This window comes from Ovis aries, chromosome 2, assembly GCF_016772045.2.
Source record: "Ovis aries strain OAR_USU_Benz2616 breed Rambouillet chromosome 2, ARS-UI_Ramb_v3.0, whole genome shotgun sequence".
NCBI lineage: Eukaryota > Metazoa > Chordata > Mammalia > Artiodactyla > Bovidae > Ovis > Ovis aries.
In genome coordinates this window covers 1849301-1875140 of record NC_056055.1, presented here as the reverse complement: position 1 = coordinate 1875140, position 25840 = coordinate 1849301, and the positions used below count along the sequence as shown (strand labels likewise).

The 25840-nt window shown below is 53.0% G+C and overlaps 2 protein-coding genes across 12 annotated transcripts in view; one reads left to right on the top strand and one right to left on the bottom strand.

Annotated features, from left to right (window-relative positions):
• Positions 1–10466, bottom strand: part of TRAPPC12 (trafficking protein particle complex subunit 12) — a 37903-nt gene extending 27437 nt beyond the window's left edge. The window contains exons 1-4 of one of the 10 annotated variants that reach the window (XM_027964036.3): positions 10379–10466; positions 9404–9494; positions 8805–8913; positions 2137–3351 (exon numbers count right to left, since the gene is read on the bottom strand). In XM_027964036.3, the coding sequence (XP_027819837.1) occupies positions 2137–3345 (1209 nt within the window). In that variant the 5' untranslated portion in view covers positions 3346–3351; positions 8805–8913; positions 9404–9494; positions 10379–10466. Of the gene's footprint in view, positions 1–2136; positions 3352–8804; positions 8914–9403 lie in introns of all 10 variants that reach the window. The other 9 variants (XM_027964037.3, XM_042242767.2, XM_042242766.2 and 6 more) reach the window with 9 other exon arrangements.
• Positions 10467–13439: 2973 nt separating this feature from the next.
• EIPR1 (EARP complex and GARP complex interacting protein 1) overlaps positions 13440–25840 on the top strand; it is a 67931-nt gene continuing 55530 nt past the window's right edge. The window contains exons 1-2 of one of the 2 annotated variants that reach the window (XM_027964040.2): positions 13440–13588; positions 22578–22661. In XM_027964040.2, the coding sequence (XP_027819841.1) occupies positions 13547–13588; positions 22578–22661 (126 nt within the window). In that variant the 5' untranslated portion in view covers positions 13440–13546. Of the gene's footprint in view, positions 13589–22577; positions 22662–25840 lie in introns of those variants that run through there. The other variant, XM_060410782.1, reaches the window with a different exon arrangement.

Genomic DNA, 25840 nt, shown 5'->3' with positions numbered 1-25840 from the left:
GCAGCTCTGTGCGGCCCCAAACACACCCGAGGAGCCCTGGGCCCCGGGACCGCCCCACAGACCATGGGGTCAAGGCATCAACGCTGACCCACCAACGCCCCTGACATCTGAGCCCATAACTGGGATTCATTGAGGAGGCCCGGGAAGGCAAATTCACGCCCAGTGCGTTCTGCTGGAGAGGGCAGGGAGGGTGCCCGGTGAGCCCCCAAGGAAGACGCGTCTTGTTAGCAAGTACCCGAAGAGAGCACGCAAGGACGTCCACATCTGCGGGCTCTCACATCAGCTCCCCAGAGAGACCTGGGTCGGGAAGATCTGCTGGCGAAGGGATAGGCTACCCACTCCAGTATTCTAGGGCTTCCCTTGCAGCTCAGCTGGTAAAGAATCTGCCTGCAACGTAGGAGACCCTGGTTCGATTTCTGAGATGGGAATATCCCCTGGAGAAGGGAAAGGCTACCCGCTCCAGCAGTCTGGCCTGGAGAATTCCATGGAGTGTGTAGTCCATGGGGTTGCAAAGAGACTCAGAGACTTTCACTCACACTCCCCAGAGAGACAGCCGGCCAAGCTCACCTCTCCAGCAGCCGTGTTGCTTCTCCACAGGATCGGCCTCGAGGGGCCGGGGCCCCACCCCACGTGGCTTTCCGACCAGGCCACAGTGGGGGAAGGGGAACGCCTGCCCCGGGAGGGGCCCCTTCAGTTCCCGGAGTGGACAGCGCGGGACAGGAGGCACAGACCCTGCAGATCCCAGCAGACACGCAGCCGAGCTCACCTCAGGGGGATGTGCACACAACCATGAAAACGCTCCCATGTAAGGCATGCTGTGCGCCTCCCTGTACCTGGGCTCTCAAATTTAACAAATCACGAATCTCACTAAGCATTTTATTACAACATCATCTGCATTTTTCACAATGAATAAAAAGACTTATTTGAATATAACGTCATTTTTGTGTGCGCATGCGTGCCAAGTCGCTTAGGTGTGTCCGACTCTTTGTGGCCCCACGGACTGTAGCCCGCCAGGCTCCTCTGTCCATGGGTTTCTCAGGCAGGAACACTGGAGTGGGCTGCCACGCCCTCCTCCAGGGGACCTTCCGGGCCCGGGGACGGAACCTTACCCCTAGGTGTCCTGCACGGGCAGGCGGGTTCTTTGCCACCAGTGCCCCCAACGAGACCGTAGCGTCGTTTTTTCAGTTGGATATGTAAATATTCCACTGAAGAGACGAGAAGTGGCAAACGCATTCAACTAGCCTCCCGGCAATGGACTCCGAGATGCTTTCAGATTCTTTCTAATTTTAAACCTCATTCTGATGGGCATCCTGAAAGCTGGCTATTCATACACCAGTGAGATTCTTTCCTCATAAATAACGACTCGGGGTGGGGTTTCTGGGTCAGAGCGCATGCATTTTAAAATTTAAGAAAGTTTGTGCCAAATTATCAGCCCCCTTAGGGCTGCCTAAGCTGGCTATTTCCTCACATTCTAATAGACACAGAACAATAAATAACTCGGACAACAGAAAGGGAAAATAACTTCATCTTCTTTGATGACTGGTAAGATTGAACTTTTTAATGTTGTTATTTACAATATATAGTATTTATTTTATGACTACATATTTATAATCTTGTGATTTATCGAGGGACCGTCTGTATTTTTTTTAACCAAATCGGTAAGAACTCTTCCAATATAAAGCACCTTGCGTGTAATGCAAACACATTTTTCCGTATCTAAAAGGAGAGGAAAGGGGATTTATTATCTACGGGAGCTCAGCTGCTATAGTAAACTGATCACACAGTTTACAACTTCTCCAGAGACCTGTCGTGCAGCTGCCTTGCTGGAAACTATTTCTAAGACTCGGATTAGCACTTTAAAGACCTTCAATCAGAGAAATCAACAGGGTTCCAAATTACCTAGTGACATCACAGCAAACACTCTCAAGATTAAGAATCTCGGGAACTGCTGAAAACAATCAGCGTTTTTCAAAGCTCGACAGGCCTTTTCCGTATGAACATACATGAAACAGAATCAGATGAGAAGCAAGGAGATTGGCCGGGGCTTTCCCGGCTTGCAGAGCGCGCCCACCGGCCCACCTGTGTGCCGAGAGCGCCTACCAGCCCACCTGCACGCTGAAGTCCCTCCGCCCTCACCTGGATGTTGTCGAACTTGAGGCCAGGCATGGTGAGGTCCTCCTTGTCCACGAACACCGTGCCGTACTGCTGCGTGGCGACCGAGGTCAGCACGCTCCTGGTCGCATCCCCAGGGATCCAGGCGTCGCTCCTCCGGTCCATCTCGCTCATGCTCAGGGCGGTGGCAAAGGGGTCCTCGCTGCCAGCAAACACCGCTTGGATCTGTGAGAATGGCTTTGGGGACTGCGAGATCTCCAGAGGAACCGTGGGGACACCCGACCCTGACCTCTGCACCCCTGGGGAGGAGGCAGCTTCCGAGGGGCCCGGCGAGCTTCCTCCCACAGGGGTAGCGGCCAGTGGAGACAGGCTTTCCGGAATGGAAGGGCTGGCGTTGGGGTTACTGACGGAGATGAAGGTGGAGGTTGTGAAGGAATCAAAGAAGTCCGAGGCCAAGGAGCCGCTGCCGGTCGGATCGCCGAAGAACTTGCTCAGGCTGGGGCTCGGCTGGACCACCTGGGGTGGGGTCCTGGGGGCAGCCTCGCTGGCGCTGCTGAAGCTGGGGGATTTCACCATCTGGGACTCGAAGCCGTCACGCAGGGATGGGGGCTGGGCGCCGGGGGGCGGCTGGCTAAAGATGGTGCACACGGGCACCGGCTCGTCCTTGGGGGCTGGCTGCCGGGTGGGCGCGCCCGACGGTGGCCCTGCCGCGGGCACCCGCGCAGCCCCCAAGCCCGGGTCCTCCCCGCCCCTGTGTTCAAAAGCAGGCGGGTCTTCCTCATCACTGCGCTTGGGGTCCTCTCTCAATGATGCTCTGCCGTCAGGGGTCATGTCCGAGGCGTCCTGGGGCGTGTTCCCGCCATCACTCTCACCGCCATCGCTGAGTGAGCCCAGCTCGCGCTCTTCTGCGCCGGGCCCCAGTCTGTGATCACCGCTGCCCTCGGCGGGGTCCGCCATGTCCTGCAGACACCCCAGGTCACCTGCGTCGTCCTCGCTGTTGTTTGGGGAGTCGGAGATGAGCACGCTCTCCATCAGGGGCTCATCAAGCTTATCTGCGAAATTATTCGAGTCCTCGGACTCGAACTCGTCTCCACCGAGATCGATGGTTTCCTCGTGGTACAGAAGCTGCCCCTGGCCTCCCTGAGGCCCCTGCGGAGTGATGCTCTGGGCCGGCCCCTGGGCGGGCGTGCTCTGCTCGGGCCCGTGCTGGCTGGCACCTTCGGTGTTCTCCATGGCCACCTGAAACGGACAAACATACGCCAGCGGTGACCGCCCCCGCCTCGGCCACTGTTAGAATTTACCGGAACCTACATGGCCCTGAACTACGTTCCACGGGGCAGCGCAGTTAAGAGAAGACTCGCCATTAACCCATCATGGCACAGACCGGACCCTTACGACAAGAAGCAGCGACTTCAGCAACAATCAAAGAATCCCATATTAAAGCTACGATTCTTCAAAATCTGACCTGTGAAGTAGGCAAAGATTTTTAGGATGGACAGTTTTGGGGAATTTATGGGATACTTACTTATTGATAAGGGAATGCAACCTTTCTCAAACACCCTCTTCCAACAACACAAAAGAAGACTCTACACATGGACATCACCAGATGGTCAACACCAAAATCAGACTGATTACATTCTTTGTAGCCAGAAGTGGAGAAGCTCTATGCAGTCAGCAAAAACAAGACCTGGAGCTGACTGTGGCTCAGATCATGAACTCCCTATTGCCAAATTCAGACTTAAATTGAAGAAAGTAGGGAGAACCACTAGACCGTTCAGGTACGACCTGAATCAAATCCCTTACGATTATACAGTGGAGGTGAGAAATAGATTCAAGGGACTTGGTCTGATACACAGAGTGCCTGAGAACTATGGACAGAGGTTCGTGACATTGTACAGGAAGCAGTGATCAAGACCATCCCCAAGAAAAAGAAATGCGAAAAGGCAAAATGGTTGTCTGAGGAGGCCTTACAAATAGCTGAGAAAAAGAGAAGTGAAAAGCAAAGGAGAAAAGGAAAGATATACCCACTTGAATGCAGAGTTCCAAAGAATAGCAAGGAGAGAGAAGAAAGCCTTCCTCAGCGATCAATGCAAAGAAATAGAGGAAAACAACAGAATGGGAAAGACTAGAGATCTCTTCAAGAAAATTACCAAGGGAACATTTCATGCAAAGATGGGCTCGATAAAGGACAGAAATGGTAACCTAACAGAGACAGAAGATATTAAGAAGAGGTGGCAAGAATACACAGAAGAACTGTACAGAAAAGATCTTCACGACCAAGATAATCACGATGGTGTGATCACTCACCTAGAGCCAGACATCCTGGAATGTGAAGTCAAGTGGGCTTAGAAAGCATCACTACGAACAAAGCTAGTGGAAGTGATGGAATTCCAGTTGAGCTATTTCAAATCCTGAAAGATGATGCTGTCAAAGTGCTGCACTCAATATGTCAGCAAATCTAGAAAACTCAGCAGTGGCCACAGGACTGGAAAAGGTCAGTTTTCATTCCAATCCCAAAGAAAGGCAATGCCAAAGAATGCTCAAACTACCGCATGATTGCACTTATCTCACACACTAGCAAAGTAATGCTCAGAATTCTCCAAGCCAGGCTTCAGTAGTATGTGAACCACAAATTTATAGATGTTCAAGCTGGATTTAGAAAAGGCAGAGAAGCCAGAGATCAAATTGCCAACATCCATTATATCATCAAAAAAGCAAGAGAGTTCTAGAAAAACATCTACTTCTGCTTTACTGACTATGCCAAAGCCTTTGACTGTGTGGATTACAACAAACTATGGAAAATTCAAGAGATGGGAATCCCAGACCACCTGACCTGCCTCCTGAGAAATCTCTATGCAGGTCAAGAAGCAACAGTTAGAATGGGACATGGAACAACAACAGACTGGTTCCAAATAGGAAAAGGAGTACGTCAAGGCTGTATATCGTCACCCTGCTTATTTAACTTATATGCAGAGGACATTATGCGAAACGCTGGGCTGGATGAAGCACAAGCTGGAATCAAGACTGCCGGGAGAAATATTAATAACCTCAGATATGCAGATGACACCACCCTTATGGCAGAAAGTCAAGAACTAAAGAGCCTCTTGATGAAGTGAAAGAGGAGAGTGAAAAAGTTGGTTTAAAGCTCAACATTCAGAAAACTAAGATCATGGCATTTGGTCCTATCACTTCATGGGAAATAGATGGGGAAACAACGGAAACAGTGAGAGACTATTTTTTTGGGCTCCAAAATCACTGCAGATGGTGACTGCAGCCATGAGATTTAAAGATGCAAGCTCCTTGGAAGAAAAGCTATGACCAACCTAGACAGCATATTAAAAAGCAGAGACGTGACTTGGCCAACAAACGTTAAGTCTAGTCAAAGCTATGGTTTTTCCAGTAGTCGTGTATGGATGTGAGAGTTGAACTATAACGAAAGCTGAAAGTGAAAGTGAAGTCACTCAGTTGTGTCCAACTCTTTGCGACCCCGTGGACTGTAGCCCACCAGGCTCCTCTGTCCATGGGATTCTCCAGGCAAGAATACTCGAGTGGGTTGCCATTTCCTTCTCCAGGGGATCTTCCCAACCCAGGGATCGAACCCAGGTCTCCTGCATTGCAGGCAGACGCTTTAACCTCTGAGGCACCAGGGAAGCTGAGCTGAGTGCCGATGAATTGATGCTTTTGAACTGTGGTGTTGGATTAGACTCTTGAGAGTTCCTTGGACAGCAAGAAGATCCAACCAGTCCATCCTAAATCAGATCAATCCTGGGTGTTCATTGGAAGGACTGATGCTGAAGCTGAAACTTCATACTTTGGCCACCTGATGCGAAGACTGACTCAACTGAAAAGCCCCTGATGCTGGGAAAGACTGAAGGTGGGAGGAGAAGGGGAGCGAGGATGAGATGGTTGGATGGCATCACCAACTCAACGGACACGAGTTTGAGCAAGCTCTGGAAGTTGGTGATGGACAGGGAAGCATGGCATACTGCAGGCCATGGGGTCACAAAGAGTTGGACACGACTGAGTGACTGAACTGAACTGAGTCTTTCTGGATAGTTCGGCAAAGAATAAAACTCTCTGACAAGCAATTCCGTGTTTACCAACTCACTTAAAATATGTTTTTAAAGAAAACACCATCTGAAAGAAAGCAAGCCAAGTAGAAAGGAACACTCAGTCTGTAACAGTATTTTGAATCTCTTCAGTATCTTTGTTTCTATTCCAATCTGACTTTAAAAAGTCAAGTCCACCTCTTTCCTTGTGATACCGTCTACACAGATGATGCCCAACCCAGGGTAAAAATCAAATTGTTTACCCTAATTTCTAAATAAAAACTACACCTTTGTTAGAAACCATTACCAGAGGTTGAAGTGTTGGGCCGAAAAGTCTCGTAAATCAGTCATCGTTATCAGCTGAGAGCCACTGTGTCTGAGTCATTACCCTGCACTCCATGAAAAGACAGGAAGCTAAGTTACCGCAACACACGTGCCCCCGCCACGAGAGAGGGATCTAGGTGATAGTGGGCAGTAGCGAGAGCCCGACCTCAGTCTTCCGACTTCCTTCCCCAGAAAACGTTAGAAGGTGCTTGTCACTCTCTCTGACTCTTCTGAAGGCACATTTTCTATAAACCATTTTTATCAAACACTGAGTGATACGAAATTTATCACCTGTAGCTGATACAATACATCCTAACTCTCTTTTCAGCCCTAACGTTCTGAGATCTGTCCTACTCTTGTTCTTCTTTCATTTTCCAAGTGTATTTCCTCAAACCATGTTAAGAGTTTTGCTTTGTACTTCAATTTCTCCTCCGCTTTTAACCTTGAGGCTCATTCCTGCAGCAGCACGAAGCTGTGAGGCCTCAGTTTTGCTGATGATGCTCTACTCTGAGATGGTTCCACAACCTCGTATCCATTCTTTTTTTTTTGGCCACGTCATGCGGCATCTGGAATCTTAGCTCCCTGACCAGGGATCGAACCTGTGCCCCATGTATTGGGAGCACAGAGTTTTAACCACTGGGCCGCCAGGGCAAGTCTTGATATATCTATTCTTCTTGAGGGGTTACGTTTTTGAATTCAAACAGTGCTGCTATGAACATTCCTGTACATGCCTCCTGCTGTGTGTGTGAAAGCTCATGGGGGCGTCGTGGAGAGTACAATTCTTCACCAGGTAACTCCGAACTGTTTTACTAAGTGCATGGATCAATTTCCATACCTGGTAGTGGTGAGTGTAAGTGATCTTCCTGTTCCACACAGTCACCTACGCGCGATATTGTTACACTTCTTAGTATCAAGGTATTAAAAATTCCTACAGATCAACAGGATTATAAATGACCCAACAGAAAAGGATCCTGAACAAAGATCTGAACAGGGTGAGAGGGATACAGATCTCACAAGCATTTGTCCTGTGACCTAAACAGCTGTACAATTTGATTTTATTAGGATGACTCCATGGTGTACCAATGGTTACAGTAAAATTAAGCACCTCTCTTCAATCTCAAGAGGCGTGGCTGAGACAAATATGGTCCCATTACTTGTGTCATGGAGGAAGTCCTGCACATGGGCACCACAGGCTGTGATCATGAACGCTATAAACAGGAAGTCCAAACAAAATGCCGCCCTCTTCCCAAAGATTTAAACCCTGGAAACAACTGCCTGTAGATACCATAAGAAAGGGAGAGCAGTACACTCAAACTGCAGTGAAAATGAATGAGCTGTCCTACAGCAAAGGCTTCAGTGCTTGGGCCTCACAAATCTAATTCTACACACAGAATGGGCAGAAAAATACACAGTACGACGACTTTCTACCTGAAGTTCAAACGAGAATATCCAACAGTCTATTACTTTAGGAATGCAAACAGAAAAACAAGGTGATGAGAATGCACCGCTGGACTGGGGAGCGGGCTGGAAGAGGCCTCGAGGAAAGGTTCGACGGGGGCGGCGCACAGGTCTCAGCCGTGGGCAACGCTGGCGCCAGGAGCCAAGTCTGCACTTGACTTCGTGTTTCCACTTTGTCTGTTACATGCAGCCTTTGCAGCTCATACTCTAAAACCTGGAAAGCACATGTATCTGTCCTTGATTTGCATGAGATACAAATCTTCGCTTCTCCTATCGATTTAATAAATGCCCACATGGCAGTAGTGGTAAAGAACACACCTCCAGTGACTCAAGAGACACTGGCTTGACCCCTGGGTTGGGAAGATCCCCTGGGGAAGGGCATGGCAACCCACTTCAGTGTTGTTGCCTGGAGAGTCCCATGGACAGAGGAGCCCAGTGGGCTACAGTCCACGGCCGCAGAGTCAGACATGATGGACCGAGCAACACACAGCAAACTCAAAACCACAGGCGTGGCTTTAAGCTCACACCAGCATCAAACGCTAGCAAAGAAGTCAGACTTTCTCTTTGTCTGGTTGATTTCTTTGCACATGAGCTTAATTAATGCCTTAAAATATTTTTTAAGTGATTTAAATTCACTAAGAACAATGAAAACTGCTGCTCTTTAGGCTCCCTTTCTGGACACAAGACTGCAATTACAAATCTTTTACCACACTGCAATAATGGAAACCGTATTTCCATGAAAAAACTGTGCCATGAGGTAGGACTCTAATTACAACCTGAAAAGCCCCCATGCGGAGCACACTCACCAAAGAGCAAGCATTTTCCATGTATTATCATATTTAAGCCTTAGGACCAACTTACAAAGCATAAGCTCCATCACACAGCAGAGGCCAAGTGATTTGCCTGATGCTGTCAACGGATGCGGACGGGATTCCTGCACAGGAATTCCTCTGCTGTTCTTGTACGGCTGCTGAGACAGGTCAAGATTGAGAGCAGACGGTGAGGCAGGGGGAGCTTGGAATGACTGCTTGAGGCTTGGGCTCACTACCAAGGAAAGTGACCTCTGAAAATGACTTAATCCCTTAGTCTCTGCTTCCGCATCTGAAGATTGGGATCATGAAGATTAAATAGCAACGGATGCACAGGAATCAGTAACTATCACTTTAATGAAGAAGCAGAGTGGTTACATGCTGTCCTGGAACAGTGAAGATCCTGCCAGGGCTCACAGAATGTGAGGACTGGTGACCGTGTTATTCTATTTGCAGCGGTCCTTCCCCCCAGCCCATTACACAGAGAGCTGAGCTTACTGCCATACAGCACAGCCTCCTGAATTTGCAAAAAGAAACAGGTATTTAAATATGATGTTTCCCAGTAGCCATAAGCAGGTGTGAACTGCAAGTCCAAGGAAATGCTTCATTGGGGTTAAACTCTTGTGGACTAGGTGAGAAAGACAGGCATACCTAGAGCACTTCTTTTAGCCTTACGCTCTACATGTTTTCAATTCTTCTCAGCATACATACTCCACCAGCCAGCTCTGTCCTGCACGATGCTCTGGAAAGCGTCAGCCAGCTTTTACATAGAGACTGACAGGCCTTTACACAGACCATCGCGACCTGTCCTCACGACAGAGTCCGCTTGGGCAGGTTACTGTAAACGTCCATCTACAGAAGAGGAGGCCAGGAGGAACGAGCCACCGAGTACTACAGCTGGGCCCCGGGACGCAGACCCTTCTGAGCTTTCGGCGCCCAGTGTGGGGGCCGCTCCAGGGGTGTGGGGGCCGCTCCAAGGGTGTGGAGCCAACGGCCGCCCCTGCAAAGCGCAGGCACCCAAGGCTCGCGCTCCGGCCATCCTGGGCCCCGAGGGAAGCGGGTCACAGACGAGTCCCCGGGGAGGAGAGAACCCCGGGCAGGAGAGACCCAAGCCAGGAGAGACCGAGGAGCAGCGGAGACCTGGGGGAGAGACCCCAGGAGAGACCTCCGCGGAGGAGAGACCCCCGGGAGAAGAGACCAAGGGGGAGGGCAGACCTGGGGGAGAGACCCCCGGGAGGAGAGACCCTCGGGAGCGGAGAGGTGGCGGCAGAGACCCCCGGAGGAGAGACCTCCGCGGAGGAGAGACCAAGGGGGAGGGGAGACCTGGGGGAGAGACCCTCGGGAGGGGAGACCCCCGGGAAGAGACACCCAAGGCAGGAGAGACCGAGGAGCAGCGGAGACCTGGGGGGAGAGACCCCCTGGGAGGGGACACCCCCGGAGAGACCTCCGCGGAGGAGAGACCCCCGGGAGAAGAGACCAAGGGGGAGGGGAGACCCCAGGGGAGGAGAGACCCGGGAGGAGACCCTCCCACCCCAGGGGCTGAAGCTTGAGACGGCACGACCCCCTCTCCACAGCCGGGGACCTGTGCTCACCCGCCCCCTCGCCCCCCCGGGGGTGGGGGGTCACCTGCGGCTGTGACCTGGGTCCGGGAGAAGCTGGAGGAAGCCGGGAAGCCGAGGCCGGACTCGGCGCCTCCCGCGGCGTCTGCGCCTGCGCGCGCCTGCCCGGTGCAGAAGCCGAAGGCCGGCGCAGTTCCGGTTCCGGCCGTGGTGGGTGGGGCCTAGGGGGGCGGGGCGGGGCCTGGGGGGCGGGGCGGGGCGGAGCGCGTCCCGCGAACCAGACGGACGTCGCTAAACCTGTGGCAGAGGGAGCTGGGAGCGAACTTTTTTTAAGTTCGTGGCCAGTGCATCCTTGAAGTACTTATTTTCAGGGGTGTGTCTTTGTGCGTATATGTGTTTTCAACTTTTCTTGTTGAGAATACATCCATCTGTAATACTTATGTAATCACATTAAGGATAAAAGTGGTAATAATAATAATACCAGTGATAGCTGGGTGGAATTAACCCAGCAGTATGAAGATCCTGAATGCCTTAGCGCCGCAGCTCAATCTCAGGCAAGCGGAGCGGCCGAGAGGATGCCCGCGTCTGTGCTTCCTGCTTCCTTGCCTTCCGCTGCCACCCTGGAGATACCCCGGTTCATCAACCAGCCTAAGTGTCAGGCTCGGCGCCAGGAGCCGGAGCACAGCTGAACCAGGCCACACCCAGCCATTTCCTTCTGATTCTTTAATGATTTAAAATAGTTTTATTTTTACAAATAAAAATCGTTTGTATTTAAGGTGAACAACGTGACGTGCTGATATACCTAAACACTGAGACGGCCACAGTGGAGCTAATGCCCTTATCCACCACCCGACTCATTTCTTGTGTTTGTGGTGAAAAGATTTAAAATCTATTCTCTGCAAATCACAAGTATAGGATACATTATTGTTAACTATGCCTGCAGACCTTATTAATCTTGTCATTGAAAGTTTGTATTATTTGCTCAATAGCTTCCCTTTCTCCCAACCCTCGGCCTCTGGTAACCACCATTCTACTCTCCTTCACAATGATTTCAACTTTCTTTTTCAGATCCCCCCTGTAAACAGAATCATGCTGTATTCGTTTTTCTGTATCTGGCTTATTTCAATTAACACAGTGTCTTCTAGGGTAATTTATGTCACAAATGACAAGGCCCCCTTCTTTTCTAAATTTTATATAAAATTTAAAATTTTTCTTCCTTTTTACAGGTTAATATTCCATATATATGAAAAAGCATGTAAAAAAAAAAAACTGGCCAGCTTAAAATAGTTTTCCTCCTTAAATAGAATTGATTAACCAAATCTTGAGTTACTTTACAGACAGCACTCAGTTCAGTTCAGTCGCTCAGTCGTGTCCGACTCTTTGCGACCCCATGAACTGCAGCTCGCCAGGCCTCCCTGTCCATCACCATCTCCCGGAGTTCACTCAGATTCACGTCCATCGAGTCAGTGATGCCACTACACAGGTACAAAAGGGGAACCCCATGTCTCCACAATGACTTTCAAATGAAGAACCTTCAGAAAACTAACAGAAATGTCACTGGAGCCCTTTACGAGGCAAGAAATCTTTCCATAAGGAAAACCTGGCTTCCAGCAGACTGACTTGAGACTACACAATCAGTTCCCAAGTTTGAAATTCCCCTAACCCCCTAAATTTCACCCTGAATGTTGGATGGGGGAAGACAGACCTGAGACCTGTTTCCCATTTCCTTGCTGGTCAACCTCACAATAAGCCTCATTCTTTCCTCAAAAGCTGATGTCACAGTATTGGCCTCTATGATCACTGGGTAGTAATCCCTTGGTTGGTAGCGCAGGTGTGGGCGTGTGTACACACACACACACACACATTTTCCCTTGGTTGGTAATGCAGGTGTGTGACACACACACACACACACACACTTTCCATCCAGCTGTGGATGGACACTTTGGTTGTCTCCGTATCTTGGCTACTGCAACTAACCCTGCAGTGAATGTGGAGAGCAGGTGTCGCTTCAAGACAGTGAGTTCACTTAGGCTGGATCACAGAAGTGGGATTTCAGGATGATATGGCAATCCTATTTTAATTTTTCGAGGACCTCCCATACTGTTTTCCGTAGCTGATGTATCAACTTCCATTCTCACCAACGGTACAGATTCCCTGTTCTGCAATCCTGCCAGTGCTGCTGGCCCTTTCCCTTTTTGGTGATGGCCACTTTAATCGTGTGAGGTGGTGGCTCACTGTGGTTGATCTGCACTTCCCTGATGATTAGCGAGCCTGAGCATGTTTTCATAAACCTATCCCAGACCTCCTTACCTGAAACACAGATTAAGGGGTGATGAGAGGAAAGTGAAATGATCACATGGGTGGAGAAACTGCATGCCCTAGACTCTATGGAAACCAGGACACTGAAGAATGTGCCTACGGCTTTCTGGGGTTCCATGCAATGTCACTCCTGTCTGCAAGAGCTCTGCCAAACGTCAAGGTATGCGCTCTGGCGGAGTCCTGGACGGAGGCAAACCTCTGCAGCGTTGACAGTCCTTGGAAACTCAAAGACGCCAGTCTATCCACCGGACTCCCTTCAGAGGCAAATAAATGTCAGGCGTCACTTACCACCCCAGCACTGGCAGTGCGACCCTTGGCCACGCCACGCACAAGGCCGGTGGCCTGCAGACACGAGCTAGCCTGGCCTGTGACCCTAAGGCTCCTGGGCCCAGCCCACCCGAGTATGCCAGCCCAAGCGCATCCCCGAGCCCGCCACTGAACACCTCTGTAACCCTCAATGTCCCCGAAACGAGCAGCGGTCGTCTGCAAAGCCTGAGCTGCCGCCTTGGCTGGTGGGCCGGGGAGAACTTAACAGCGCCTGCAGAGCGCTTCCCGGCGCCCGGCCATCCCACGACCGCGTCAGAACCCTAGGGGAACCGTAGGGCGGCGGAGCTGCGGAGGTTCCGACCTGCAGCCCGCCCGGCAGGGACCCCCGGCAGCCCCTCCCCGTCAGGTCCTACCGGACGTGGAAAGCCCGGATGGAGCCAAGTGCGCATGCGCAGGAGCTCGCCGCCGCCGCCGCCGCGGAGCGCGTTGATGACGTGTCCGGAAAACACAGGAAGTGAAACCTACGGGAGCCGCGGTGGCTCAGAAACGGTCGCCGCGCGACGCCGCCGGGGCTGGAGCGCGTGAATGGGAGCGGAGCTGGGGCGCGCCGGCCCAGGGGACCCGCCTTCAGCGAGGGCGCTGCCGCAGCATGGAGGACGACGCGCCCGTGATCTACGGCCTGGAGTTCCAGGTGGGTCCCGGAACGGCCCCGCGGCGCCCGGTGCCGCCGAGGTCACTGCGGGGAGGGCTCGGGGGGCCAAAGGCCGCGGTCATCCGGGACCGGCCGAGGGCCCGCTAGACGCCCGGGGGGCGCGGCGGTCCGGCCCGCGACCCCCGGCCGTGGGAGACACCCGCCGCCTGCCTGCCGCCCCCGGCGGTCCCTGGGGCCTGACTCTCACGGCTCGCTTTGCTGTAATGGCTTGTGAACATTTCCGAGAGCCTTGCTGTTCCTGGAGGCAGGCGCTGTATCTGTATTACTATTACTGTTCTAACTTGGACACAGTGTTTAAATTTACACTAAAAGTTGCCAAGATGCAGGGGGAGTTCTTATATCCCCTTCACCGAGTTTCCTCTAATGTTGGCGTCTTCCTGTGGCCCTGGGCACAGTGAGCAAAGCTTCGAAATTAGCTCTGAAACCATCCTGTTATGCTTCCCTGGGGGCTCAGATGGTAAAAGTATCTGCCTGCAATGTGGGAGACCTGGGGTTCGATCCCTGGGATCAGGAAGATCCCCTGGAGAGGGGCATGGCAACCCGCTCCAGTATTCTTGCCTGGAGAATCCCATGGACAGAGGAGCTGACTTTAACTTCAGTTCAATTCAGTAGCTTAGTCGTGTCCGACTCTTTGCGATCCCATGAGCTGCAGCATGCCAGGCCTCCCTATCCATCACCAACTCCCGGAGTCCACCCAAACCCATGTCCATTGAGTTGGTGATGCCATCCAGCCATCTCATCCTCTGTCGTCCCCTTCTCCTCTTGTCCTCAATCTTACCCAGCAGCAGGGTCTTTTCAAGTGAGTCAGCGCTTCACATCAGGTGGCCAAAGTATTGGAGTTTCAGCTTCAACATCAGTCCTTCCAATGAACATCCAGGACTGATCTCCTTTAGGATGGAGTGGTTGAATCTCCTTGCAGTCCATGGGACTCTCAAGAGTCTTCTCTAACACCACAGTTCAAAAGCATCAATTCTTCGGCACTCAGCTTTCTTTATAGTCCAACTCTCACATCCATACATGACCACTGGAAAAACCATAGCCTTGACTAGACAGACCTTTGTTGATTAAGTAATATCTCTGCTTTTTAATATGCTGTCTAGGTTGGTCATAACTTTCCTTCCAAGGAGTAAGCGTATTTTAATTTCATGGCTGCAGTCGCCATCTGCAGTGATTTTGGAGCCCCCCAAAATAAAGTCAGCCACTGTTTCCACTGTTCCCCCATCTATTTGCCATGAAGTGATGGGACCGGATGCCATGATCTTAGTTTTCTGAATGCTGAGTTTTAAGCCAACTTTTTCACTCTCCTCTTTCGCTTTCATCAAGAGTCTCTTTAGTTCCTCTTCGCTTTCTGCCATAAGGGTGGTATCATCTGCATATCTGAGGTTATTGATATTTCTCCCAGCAATCTTGTTTCCAGCTTTATCCAATCTTGATTCCAGCTTGTGCTTCCTCCAGCCCAGTGTTTCTCATGATGTACTCTGCAAATAAGTTAAATAGCAGGGTGCCATTATACAGCCTTGACGTTTCCTTTCCTTATTTGGAACCAGTTCATTTTTCCTTGTCTGGTTTGAACTGTTGCTTCTTGAACTTCGTACAGATTTCTTAGGAGGTGGGTAAGGTGGTCTGGTATTCCCATCTCTTGAAGAATTTCCCACAGTTTTGTGATTCACACGTCAGAGGCTTTGCCGTAGTCAATAAAGCAGTTTTTCTGTAGTTCTCTTGCTTTTTCTATGATCCAACAGATGTTGGCAATTTGATCTCTGGCTCCTCTGCCTTTTCTAAATCCAGCTTGAACATCTGGAAATTCTCGGTTCACACAGTGTTGAAGCCTGGCTTGGAGAATTTTGAGCATCACTTTGCTAGCATGAGAGATGAGTGCAACTGTGCAGTAGTTTGAGCATTCTTTGGCATTGCCCTTCTTTGGGATTGGAATGAAAACTGACCTTTTCAAGTCTGGTGAATTTAGCATTTAGTAAGTGTTATTCTGATTATTATAATGAAACAGGTGATTCTTATAGGTGAGTTCTGCACACGGCAGCATCTCAGTGCCTGGGAGTAGGTGAGCTCTGCGCACAGCAGCGTCCCAGTGCCCTGGGAGTAGGTGAGCTCTGCACACGGCAGCGTCCCAGTGCCTGGGAGTAGGTGAGCTCTGCACACAGCAGCGTCCCAGTGCCTGGGAGTATAGGTGAGCTCTGCGCACAGCAGCGTCCCAGTGCCTGGGAGTAGGTGAGTTCTGCACACGGCAGCGTCTCAGTGCCTGGGAGTAGGTGAGCTCTGCACACGGCAGCATCCCAGTGCCCTTGGAGTAGGTGAGCTCTGCACACGGCAGCGTCTCAGTGCCCTGGGAGTAGGTGAGCTCTGCGCACGGCAGCGTCTCAGTGCCCTGGGAGTAGGTGAGCTCTGCGCACAGCAGCGTCTCAGTGCCCTGGGAGTAGGTGAGCTCTGCACACGGCAGCATCCCAGTGCCCTGGGAGTAGGTGAGCTCTGCACACGGCAGCGTCCCAGTGCCTGGGAGTAGGTGAGTTCTGCACACGGCAGCGTCTCAGTGCCTGCGAGTCAGGAGCTGCTGCGCTTGTCAGCTGGCTCTCTCACACAGGGCTTCCCCTGTGGCTCAGCTGGTGAGATTCCACCTGCAATGCTGGAGACCTGGGTTCGATCCCTGGGTTGGGAAGATCCCCTGGAGAAGGGAAAGGCTACCCACTCCAGTATTCTGGCCTGGAGAATTCCACGGACTGTATAGTCTATGGGGTCGCAGAGTCGGACACGACTGAGCGACTTTCATACACGTGGTCTGTCACTCAAGACTGATGCCTTAGCGACCAGTCGAGAACAGAGCTGTGTCCTGGGCGCCGGGCTCAACACTGCACATACATTCTGTGTAGTTCTGACATCAGGCACATTGTGCAGCCAGTTCAGTTCAGTCAGTTCAGTTCAGCTGCTCAGTCGTGTCCGACTCTGTGACCCCATGAACCGCAGCACGCCAGGCCTCCCTGTCCATCACCAGCTCCCGGACTTCACTCAGACTCACGTCCATCGAGTCCGTGATGCCATACAGCCATCTCATCCTCTGTCATCCCCTTCTCCTCCTGCCCCCAATCCCTCCCAGCATCAGAATCTTTTACAATGAGTCAACTCTTCCCATGAGGTGGCCAAAGTACTGGAGTTTCAGCTTTAGCATCATTCCTTCCAAAAGAAATCCCAGGGTTGATCTCCTTCAGAATGGACTGGTTGGATCTCCTTGCAGTCCAAGGGACTCTCAAGAGTCTTCTCCAACACCACACTTCAAAAGCATCAGTTCTTCGGCGCTCAGCCTTCTTCACAGTCCAACTCTCACATCCATACATGACCACAGGAAAACCATAGCCTTGACTAGATGGACCTTAGTTGGCAAAGTAATGTCTCTGCTTTTGAATATGCTATCTAGGTTGGTCATAACTTTCCTTCCAAGGAGTAAGCGTCTTTTAATTTCGTGGCTGCAGTCACCATCTGCAGTGATTTTGGAGCCCCCAAAATAAAATCTGACACTATTTCCACTGTTTCCCCATCTATTTCCCATGAAGTGATGGGACCAGATGCCATGATCTTCGTTTTCTGAATGTTGAGCTTTAGGCCAACTTTTTCGCTCTCCTCTTTCGCTTTCATCAAGAGGCTTTTTAGCTCCTCTTGATTCCAGCTTGTGTTTCTTCCAGTCCAACGTTTCTCATGATGTACTCTGTATATGAGTTAAATCAGCAGGGTGACAATATATAGCCTTGACGTGCTCCTTTTCCTATTTGGAACCAGTCTGTTGTTCCATGTCCAGTTCTAACTGTTGCTTCCTGATCTGCATACAGATTTCTCAAGAGGCAGGTTAGGTGGTCAGGTATTCCCATCTCTTTCAGAATTTTCCACAGTTTATTGTGATCCACACAGTCAAAGGCTTTGGCATAGTCAATAAAGGAGAAAATAGATGTTTTTCTGGAACTCTCTTGCTTTTTCAGTGATCCAGCGGATGTTGTCAATTTGATCTCTGGTTCCTCTGCCTTTTCTAAAACCAGCTTGAACATCTGGGAGTTCACGGTTCACGTATTGCAGAAGCCTGGCTTGGAGAATTTTGAGCATTACTTTACTAGCGTGGGAGTCGTATTGTTAGATGTTATTTTTCCTGTGGTTGGAGTCCTCTTAACTAGTGAGTGATAGGGATTCTGGCTGAGATGGGCTTTCCGGAGGTGCACATGTGGGTGCTTCCAGAGGGCGTCTGTGGCTGAGAGGCGCTTCCCTGACCTTGCGCCCCGTAGCGTGCATCCCATGCTTCTTAATGACTTTTCAATCTCTTTAATCCCCCAAGTAACCTAGAGGTTTTGATCTTTGGTATTGGATGTTTGAGGTAACTAAAATGTTGTTTCCTGGGATTTTGGACAAATTAGTGGAGTGAATTCTTGCCTTGGGTCTCAAGTATTTTATCTGAATATCTTTTCTTATCTTAAAAGAAGGAGCTGATTGTTGAACTTCTTTACACAGGTCTTTGGGCCCCGGCTTTCTTGAATCTGAAGAATAATTACTGCATGTGGGGAAAGAGCAAGTTAGCCAAGATGGTGGTGCTCAGGCTCTCTCGCCCCACATTTGGTAGTACGTGGTTCCGTAACAGTAGAGATAACTTACAGCTCTGTGCCTGTCAATGTCCCCACCTGGCCACCGCCATGTCTGTTCTGTAAGCACACTTAAGCCCTTGAGGCTGCCTGATGACTGCGTCCGCTGGGTCAGCCCCAAGGGAATATGGTGTTTTCTGCTGCTGCGGCTGCTGCGCCAGTCAGGAGAGAATCAGCATGTCGGCAGTTCTTAGAGCTCCTCGAGTTTTCCTGTAGGCTCCCCGCTGGCGCTGTGCCCGCCCTGGGTTCTGCCAACAGTGTGCACAGCGAGGAGCAGTGGGACAGCTGACGTAGTCAGCAGGATGAACAGCCAGACGCAGGACCCGCCCCAGCAGAGAAAAAGAGAAAATGCAGCCACAGCGGAGAGTTTAGAGCTGGATCAGGCCTGCTGAACCCACGCCTGCGAAGCCCCGAGGGCCCCTTGGGCCTGTGGACAGCCAGAGGGGGCGCTCAGGAGGGCAGGTGAAGCGCAGACAGTGCGAGGAGGGCCTGGGTGGTGATGGGGAGAGCAGCGCCCTCGGCTTCTGCTCTGGCCCGGCAGGCGCAGGAGCCTCTGGGAGAGCGCGGGCGTCTCGCAGCAGCACGCGGGCCGCCGCTCTGAGCAGCGCCCCGTCCGCCTCTTCGGCTCCTAACTGCTCCCTGCACGGGTGGCAGGCTTGGGAGCGTCTAGGGATGGCAGCAGGCAAAGGGGAGGCACGTCTGGGCCGATGTGCTGGCAGCGGGAGCTGACAGAGATCAAACAGGAACGGGGGCCGCTGCTCCGCTCCTAGAGCGACGGAGACAGCTGAGGCCAGAGCGGCAGACGCTCGGTTTGGAAGGGCCACAGCAAACGGTGTAAGCAGGTCCGGTAGAAGACGACATGGTGCCCGTGGACCTTCCTTCTGATGCCTTTCACGGGCTGGTCCTTAAATTGGATGGCTCCCTGTGCAGAGGTCTACGGTAAAGGCTGTGTCCTTACCTTTGGAAACTGGATCCCTCCCTACGTGGAGGCACACTGTACAGGCCGTGTCTGTGATGCAGGTTTAGGACAGTGTGCTGTTCAGGCTGTGTCTGTGATGTGCTACTAACCTCTGAATTTTCTCACAGATTTAGGACAGTTTGAAAGCCTTTGGAATTGTGTGTGGGCTGTGAATGCCACAAGATTCCCTCTTTGAGGGGGAGGGCCTAGCGCCTGTGGGGTGTTTGAAGGTCTTTAATAAAACCTGTCGGAGGAGGCAGTGGCACCCCACTCCAGTACTCTTGTCTGGAAAATCCCATGGATGGAGGAGCCTGGTGGGCTACAGTCCATGGGGTTGTGAAGAGTCGGACATGACTGAGCGACTTCACTTTCACTTTTCACTTTCATGCATTGGAGAAGGAAATGGCAACCCACTCCAGTGTTCTTACCTGGAGAACCCCAGGGACGGGGGAGCCTGGTGGGCTGCCGTCTATGGGGTCGCACAGAGTTGGACACAACTGAAGCGACTCGGCAGCAGTGGTGGCAGCAATAAAACCCGTGGAGGCTTTCCTGCCGTCTCCCAAGGACTTGTGATGCACTTGGCCATGGGGATGGCGTCCCTCCACGTGTGCTGGGAGGCCCTTCCAGCCCCGTGAGGGCGAGGGCTGCAGCACGAGGTCAGGTGGCAGCCGACACTGAGTTTGCTGCGTCCCGGGGACGGAACTGTCTGCTGCAGCATCTGCTGCTGTTGCAGAATGTCCGTTCAAGGGTCAGCGTTACTCACCAAGGAGGTATCACGAAGATGGACTGTGTGCAGATTTTGAGGCCAGAGACCCTGAGTGGGTAGACTGTGGGGAGGGAGCACACTGGCCAAGGGGGCGGTGGCCAGACCCTCTTGGCCCACAGCCTCTTGCTCTCGCCCGGCGGTCTGTCAGTGCGGTTCTGTGACAGCTGGGATCACTCACAGCGCTGCGCGTGTGCGTCGCCGTGTACCCCTTCGGCCACGGGGAAGCACATATCAGCTGTCTGTAAGCGTATATAAGCTCCACTGAAAGCCCCTGAAGCTGCGTTCCATCTGTGTCTGCCGGGTCAGCCCCGAGAGGAGGGAACGCAGCGTGTCCGCTGCTGCGGCTGCGGCGCCCGTGTCTGAGCTCCCTCGGCCCCTCGAGGGTTCTCCCAGCGTCCCCGCTCGCGCCTGCCTACCCTGTTCAGCAAGCAGTGTGGACAGAGAGACAACTGGTGTCCTCGGCAGAATGATGCAGCAAGACGTTGACCGCTGCCTGAAGGTCACGAGGTCTGGAGGGTAAAAGGAGGCACCGCTGTGCCAATAAGAGGCAGAAGAGCAGTGTAGAGCGGCCGCTGAAATGAGAAGGTGCCGAGCACGTTCGCCTTTCTGCAGCCCTTTGACTTGTGTTCATGGTTTTCGTCCTTTTTTGTGTGTTTAAAAAAACAAGCAGTGCTTTCGAGGCATTTAAGTTAGTTACTGAAAGTCTGGTTAAAATCAGCAGACCCTAAACCTTCCCTTTCCATCTTATCTGGTGAGAATAACCTATCTCAGCATTTCCGAAGGTGTTTCTTCTGGTCTTGACCTGCCTGCTCTTACCTCCCGGACGTAGCCTGGTGACTGGACGCCGTGGCGTCTGAGGATTTTCGGCTTTTCCCCTGCTCTCCTGTCTCCCGTCAGACTCCCAACAGTTAATCACAATCTTTTGCCAAATCTTTGCTCAGGTTTCTCGTTTTTTAACTGCAGAATGTTATGTTGACTGCTGATTCAAGGAGGGCGCTCTGCCGTGTGCAGCTGGCATTTCAGGACTTTTGCTTGGGGACAGTGAGTTTAGGCTCAGTGCCTTATTGTGTGTGTCTTGGCTTCTCCAGTTAACGCCTTGCTCACTAGCGGTGCTCACAGCGCCAGGTTTCTCTCCCCGGAGTTTCCCCTCCCTTGTCCTGCGTGCTTTTGAGCCGGTGCCTAAGTTCCTGTGTTTCTGTCACCACAGTGAAGAGCAACTGCCCGAGATGGCCGTGGTCGGGCGCCGTCGCCCTCGTTTTGTAGGCTGATATTTTAGGGCTTAACAGTAATCGTCGTCAATCCGCCAGTGGATCTGCTGCTTCCAAACCGACGCACAGGGACGCTCGCTGCCTTTAACCTGATGAACTGAGGCTCAGGGCCAGCTGTCTCACAGTTCCATCTCATAGACCTGCGGCGTCTTCCGAGGCTGCGGGAGGTCCTCTTCCGGGGTTTCTGTCCTTGCGCGGCACGGGGTCTGGTTCGCGGTCCCCCGCGCCACGCCGGCTCGGGTTCAGCTGTCTTGGTGGCCTTGCCGAGCCTCTCTGGTCTGTTCTTCTCCCTCTCGTTTGAGGAGGTGATTGCTCTCCAGTTTTGTGAGTGTCCTTGTGTCTGATCGTGGGTTCTGGCCCTGCCGTGGCCCGTCCGCCTGGCGTCTGCACCTCCTGAAGCCTTTTCCCTTGTCTCCCTGCGGTCCTCCTTGCGGAGCTCCAGTGCTGAGTCCTCCCGCTGCGGGCTCTGCAGGCGGAAGCAGCCCGACCTGGCCCAGGCTGACGCATGCTCGCGGCTCCGGGTATTGCAGCGCTCGTTTCCCCTGGGGGCCCCCAGGGCAGCCCCCTGCTCTGCCCCCACGGAGCTCCGGCCGCCTCCTGAGATGCCAGGAGGTCCCCGCCCTGCTCTAGCTGGCGCCCCGGCGTGTGGGGGACCCCTGTTCTGGCTGCCCCCTCCGGCGGTTCCCGCACGGTCCCCGCGTTGCTTGGGGCGTGGCCGCCAGCGTCTTCCTCAGCATCTTCTCTCAGCGCCGACCTTCCCTACCTCGGAGGCGGTGTTCCCCGGGCGCTTTGGGATTGTAGACTCTTCACGCCCCTTCCTGCCCTCACAGGGCTTCCGGAAGTCTGAGGAGGGTGGGGCGAAGCCCAGGTGAACGTGGGCAGGCGGTCAGCCCCGCCCCCAGCTTCCTCCGCTGCTGGACCTTGCAGGTCAGCCTGTGGCAGCTTCCTGAAGCCTTGAAACAAGCTCAGGGTTTTGGATTGAGTTTTTCCAGTTGGCTCTGCAGGAGACTTGGCTCAACCCCCCTGCTTTGCCCTCAGTGGGAGCCATCTTCTGCTCTGTTATTGAAGAATAGTTTGTTAAACCAGTCGATGACTTAAATAATTTTGTTAAAAACGGTTTATATCTTTACTGTTTAATTTTTGTGTCCAGTTACAGTTGTTTCCAGATCCTTCGGAAGCGCAGTTGGGTCACAGCTTGTACAAGAGTCTAGGGCTTCTCCTGCACGGTTCTAAGCTGCCTGGCGGACCCTCTGCCCCCGGGGCTCCCCCAGCAGTGGTGGAGGCGGCGCGGCCTGCGTGGTCTGTCCATCCGCCTCCAACCACGTGTGCCCTCTCCTTCCCCCTGCAGGCACGGGCCCTCACGCCTCAGACCGCGGAGACAGACGCCATCCGGTTTTTGGTTGGGACGCAGTCTCTCAAGTATGATAATCAGGTAAGTGTTTCTGACAAATGGATGCATGTTAATTACCAAGCCTGTTCTTAGTTTTATAGCCATTGCGTTCTTGATTTTTCAAGCCGCACATGAGAATTAATGCCACGCGAACAACAGAGCTTTCACTGGGACTTACATAGCCACCTGTACGAAGCGACTGGACGAGGGAATCTAAGCGTTCTCTGCAGCGTCGCAGCCCTAGTGTGGCGCTTTGTGTGTATTGGGGTCCCCGCGCACGTGGTCGAGGGCACCAGGGTACCTGGTTGGTGTCACCCCTCGACCCCGGCCTGTGGAGGGCTGGTTTGATGGCTCACGGCACTTTCTAGCTGAGGCTGGACGAGGCCATAATCCCGTCTCAACGTGGAGTCTAGGCCGTCACTGATGCTCGATCGAGGGAGAGAGACAGGCTGTAGCCCGTGTCTCTAGGATAGAAAGAATATTGGGTTCTCACGAGGTCAGGTTTTCAGCTTGGCCTCGGCCAGACTTCAGCTGTCTGGCCTTGAACGAATGGACCAACCTCGCCGGACTTCATCTTCCTCGTCCTCAAGTGGCGGCGGAGCCATGGACGCAGGTGCGGGGATGTTGCGGAGACTTACCCCCCTCAACCTTGGGGGAACGCAGGCGAGGCCGTGCCACGTGGCGCAGCCCGCCTCTGTAGCCCCGCCCCCGGGGGCTGGTGTCAGTCGCCTTGCGGGACTGTCTGGTGCCGATGGGCGTGGTGAACCCACTCCTGTGCGGACGCACGACTTCGTGTTGGCATGGTCACTGAGAGGTCTTTTGGCGATACCCGTCTAGAGCTTCACACGTAAATGTTCACAGTATTTAACCTGTATTCCATACACCGAAAACATCGAGAAAGCTTTACCTACAAGGAGCATTATTGGGACGGTACAGAGGGTGGGGAGAAAACGGGAGGCAGTCACACTGTGCAAAGGTTAGATTGCAGAGTAGGACCTTCCAGTTGTGATGGGAGAGCCACGTGGTTACCCTGGCTGAATCTCCTTCCTTTCAGAATGGTGTTCACTCACTGCCTGCATGAAAGCTGAGGCTCACGAAAGCTGAGGCTCCTCAGAAGCGTCACAGCTGAAAAATTCTTAAGTGATTCTTAGATGTTAAGATCGTATGTAGTGTGTGATCACTAGTATGTAAATAAAAAAAATTGCAGTCTATACAAAATCAAACCACTCCATTGTATGCCTGAAGCTAATGTCCTGTCAACTGTACCTTTATATAAAAAAGGTATATAAAGTACAAAATTGCATCTCTGCACAGAATAAAGACTAGAAATGGGTCAGAAGGGCCCAAACCCGGTGCCGTGGTTGTCTTCGGGGAATGTGAGTGTGATGTAAGCTGCTTCCTTATAATTTCTGGGTTTCTGAGTGTGTTTGTGTTGCTTTTCTCCTGGAAGATGTCCGATGGGACTGATTCACTTAGAAAACGAGTTAGCCGTGGCCGTCCCAGAGGCAAGAGCCTGGGGTGCTGCTGGGGGGCTGGGGGGAGGAAGGCACCCAGTGCCAGTGGGGAGGCACGTGCCTCCTCTGGAAGGAACAGTGCAGCGTGTGGTGGGAGCACTGAGGCTCGGGCACAGAGCCAGTGCACGACCAAATGCCTTCTCCCCAGCTGCTTGCTTTTTAGTTCCACTCAGTTCCGGGCCTGTACCATTGACCTTTCCGGGAGAATATCAGTCTTTGTTTTTCTTTTCTGGCCGCGTGTGAGTTTGCCAACCAAGGGCTGAGCCACATGTGTTTTAAGGTGGCGAGCCCCCTCCCCGAGTGCCCTGTCCCCTTCCCCGTGCTGCCTGCTTCCTGCAGCGAGGGCGTCCGGGCCTCCCTCTGTGTCCTCTCCACCCAGCGAGTCGTGAGTGTCCCTGTGTGAGTGCTGCGTGCATCCGCCTCCTGGGAGCGCTCACAGCCGCCTGCAGCCTCAAGTTGATGAGAGGCAAAGGCAGACGCTGGGGGAACGGGGACTGGACAGGTCCCGGGGGTGTGTGGGGTGGGCAGGTGCCCTGGCCCTATCTCCAAACAGAAGACTTGGCCCTGAGTAGCTGCGTGGTTCCTCCCAGGGGCCCGGCTGGACTGTGGCGAGGTGGCCACTAAGCACCCCGTCTCCCCCGCCCCGCGCGTGCCCGCACTGTGACACTCGGGCTGCTGAGGTTTGCCTTCCAGGCGGCCCCAGGGCCAAGCCCCCCTGCCCTGCAGCTGTGACAGTGGCGTCGCGTGACCCCCCAGCCTGCCTGGAAGCCCCCCGCCCCTGCCCAGGCTGGGCCCTTGCTGGGAAAGGGGGCTGCTGGAGGGTCTCTGGCCCCAGGCTTCGCCTCAGGCCATCAGCGCCTCCCAGCAGCCGGCGATTCCCAGGGAAGTGCCCGGGGCCGGAGTCCATGCTCTTAATTCAGCTCAGCTCTTTTTCCTGAAAATTTCAGGCGCTGTCACAGATGCTGGCCTCTCTGTGTCTGATGAGCTGATTTATTCTCTGTGCTTTTTCTGTTGCCCGGGGCCCTGCCTGTGGTCAGAGCTGGTCAGGCCGTCCTGGAGCCTCCTCTGTCGTGGGCTCCCCTTCTCCCAGGGGGAGGTGCTCCTCTGGTTGGGAGCTGGGCTTTTGGGGGTTTATTTGCTTCTGCACTGGGCTTTCCCTGCAGAGGCCGCCTGCACATTGCTTGTCCCATTGAGGAGCGGCCAGGCTGACTGCTGTGGGGTCTCCATGAGGCCCTTTCAGGTCTGCGCCTCAAACCCACCCCACGTGCACTTGCCCCCACCCCACCCTGTCCTCCCATCTCACTCTCAGGAATCGCTCCCCTCTCTGTGGTCTGAGAGCGCTGGTCTCACCGTATTGATTTCGTCCTGTGTGTCCTTTTTGAAGCAGTTCTGCTGCGTGTGTTTCTAGCTTATAGGTATACGTGTGGTCACGAGGAGTGAGCTGGCCGATTGTCCCACTGACCTGCTCGCGCCCCAGCTTTTCCCTGGCCCCTGACCACATGTCCCCTTGCTGTGGGCTGAATGCTGTGTCCTCCCCCCAAACCCGCACATGGGAGCCAACCCCGAGGTGACAGCGGCAGGAGGGGCCCCTCTGGAAGGCACTGGGGCTGTGAGGATGGAGCCTCGTAAGGGTAATCTCCTGGCTGGTGGAAGGGTTGAGATGTTGTGAGACTCCCCAGCAAGTGACAGAGACATGAAGTGAGCAGG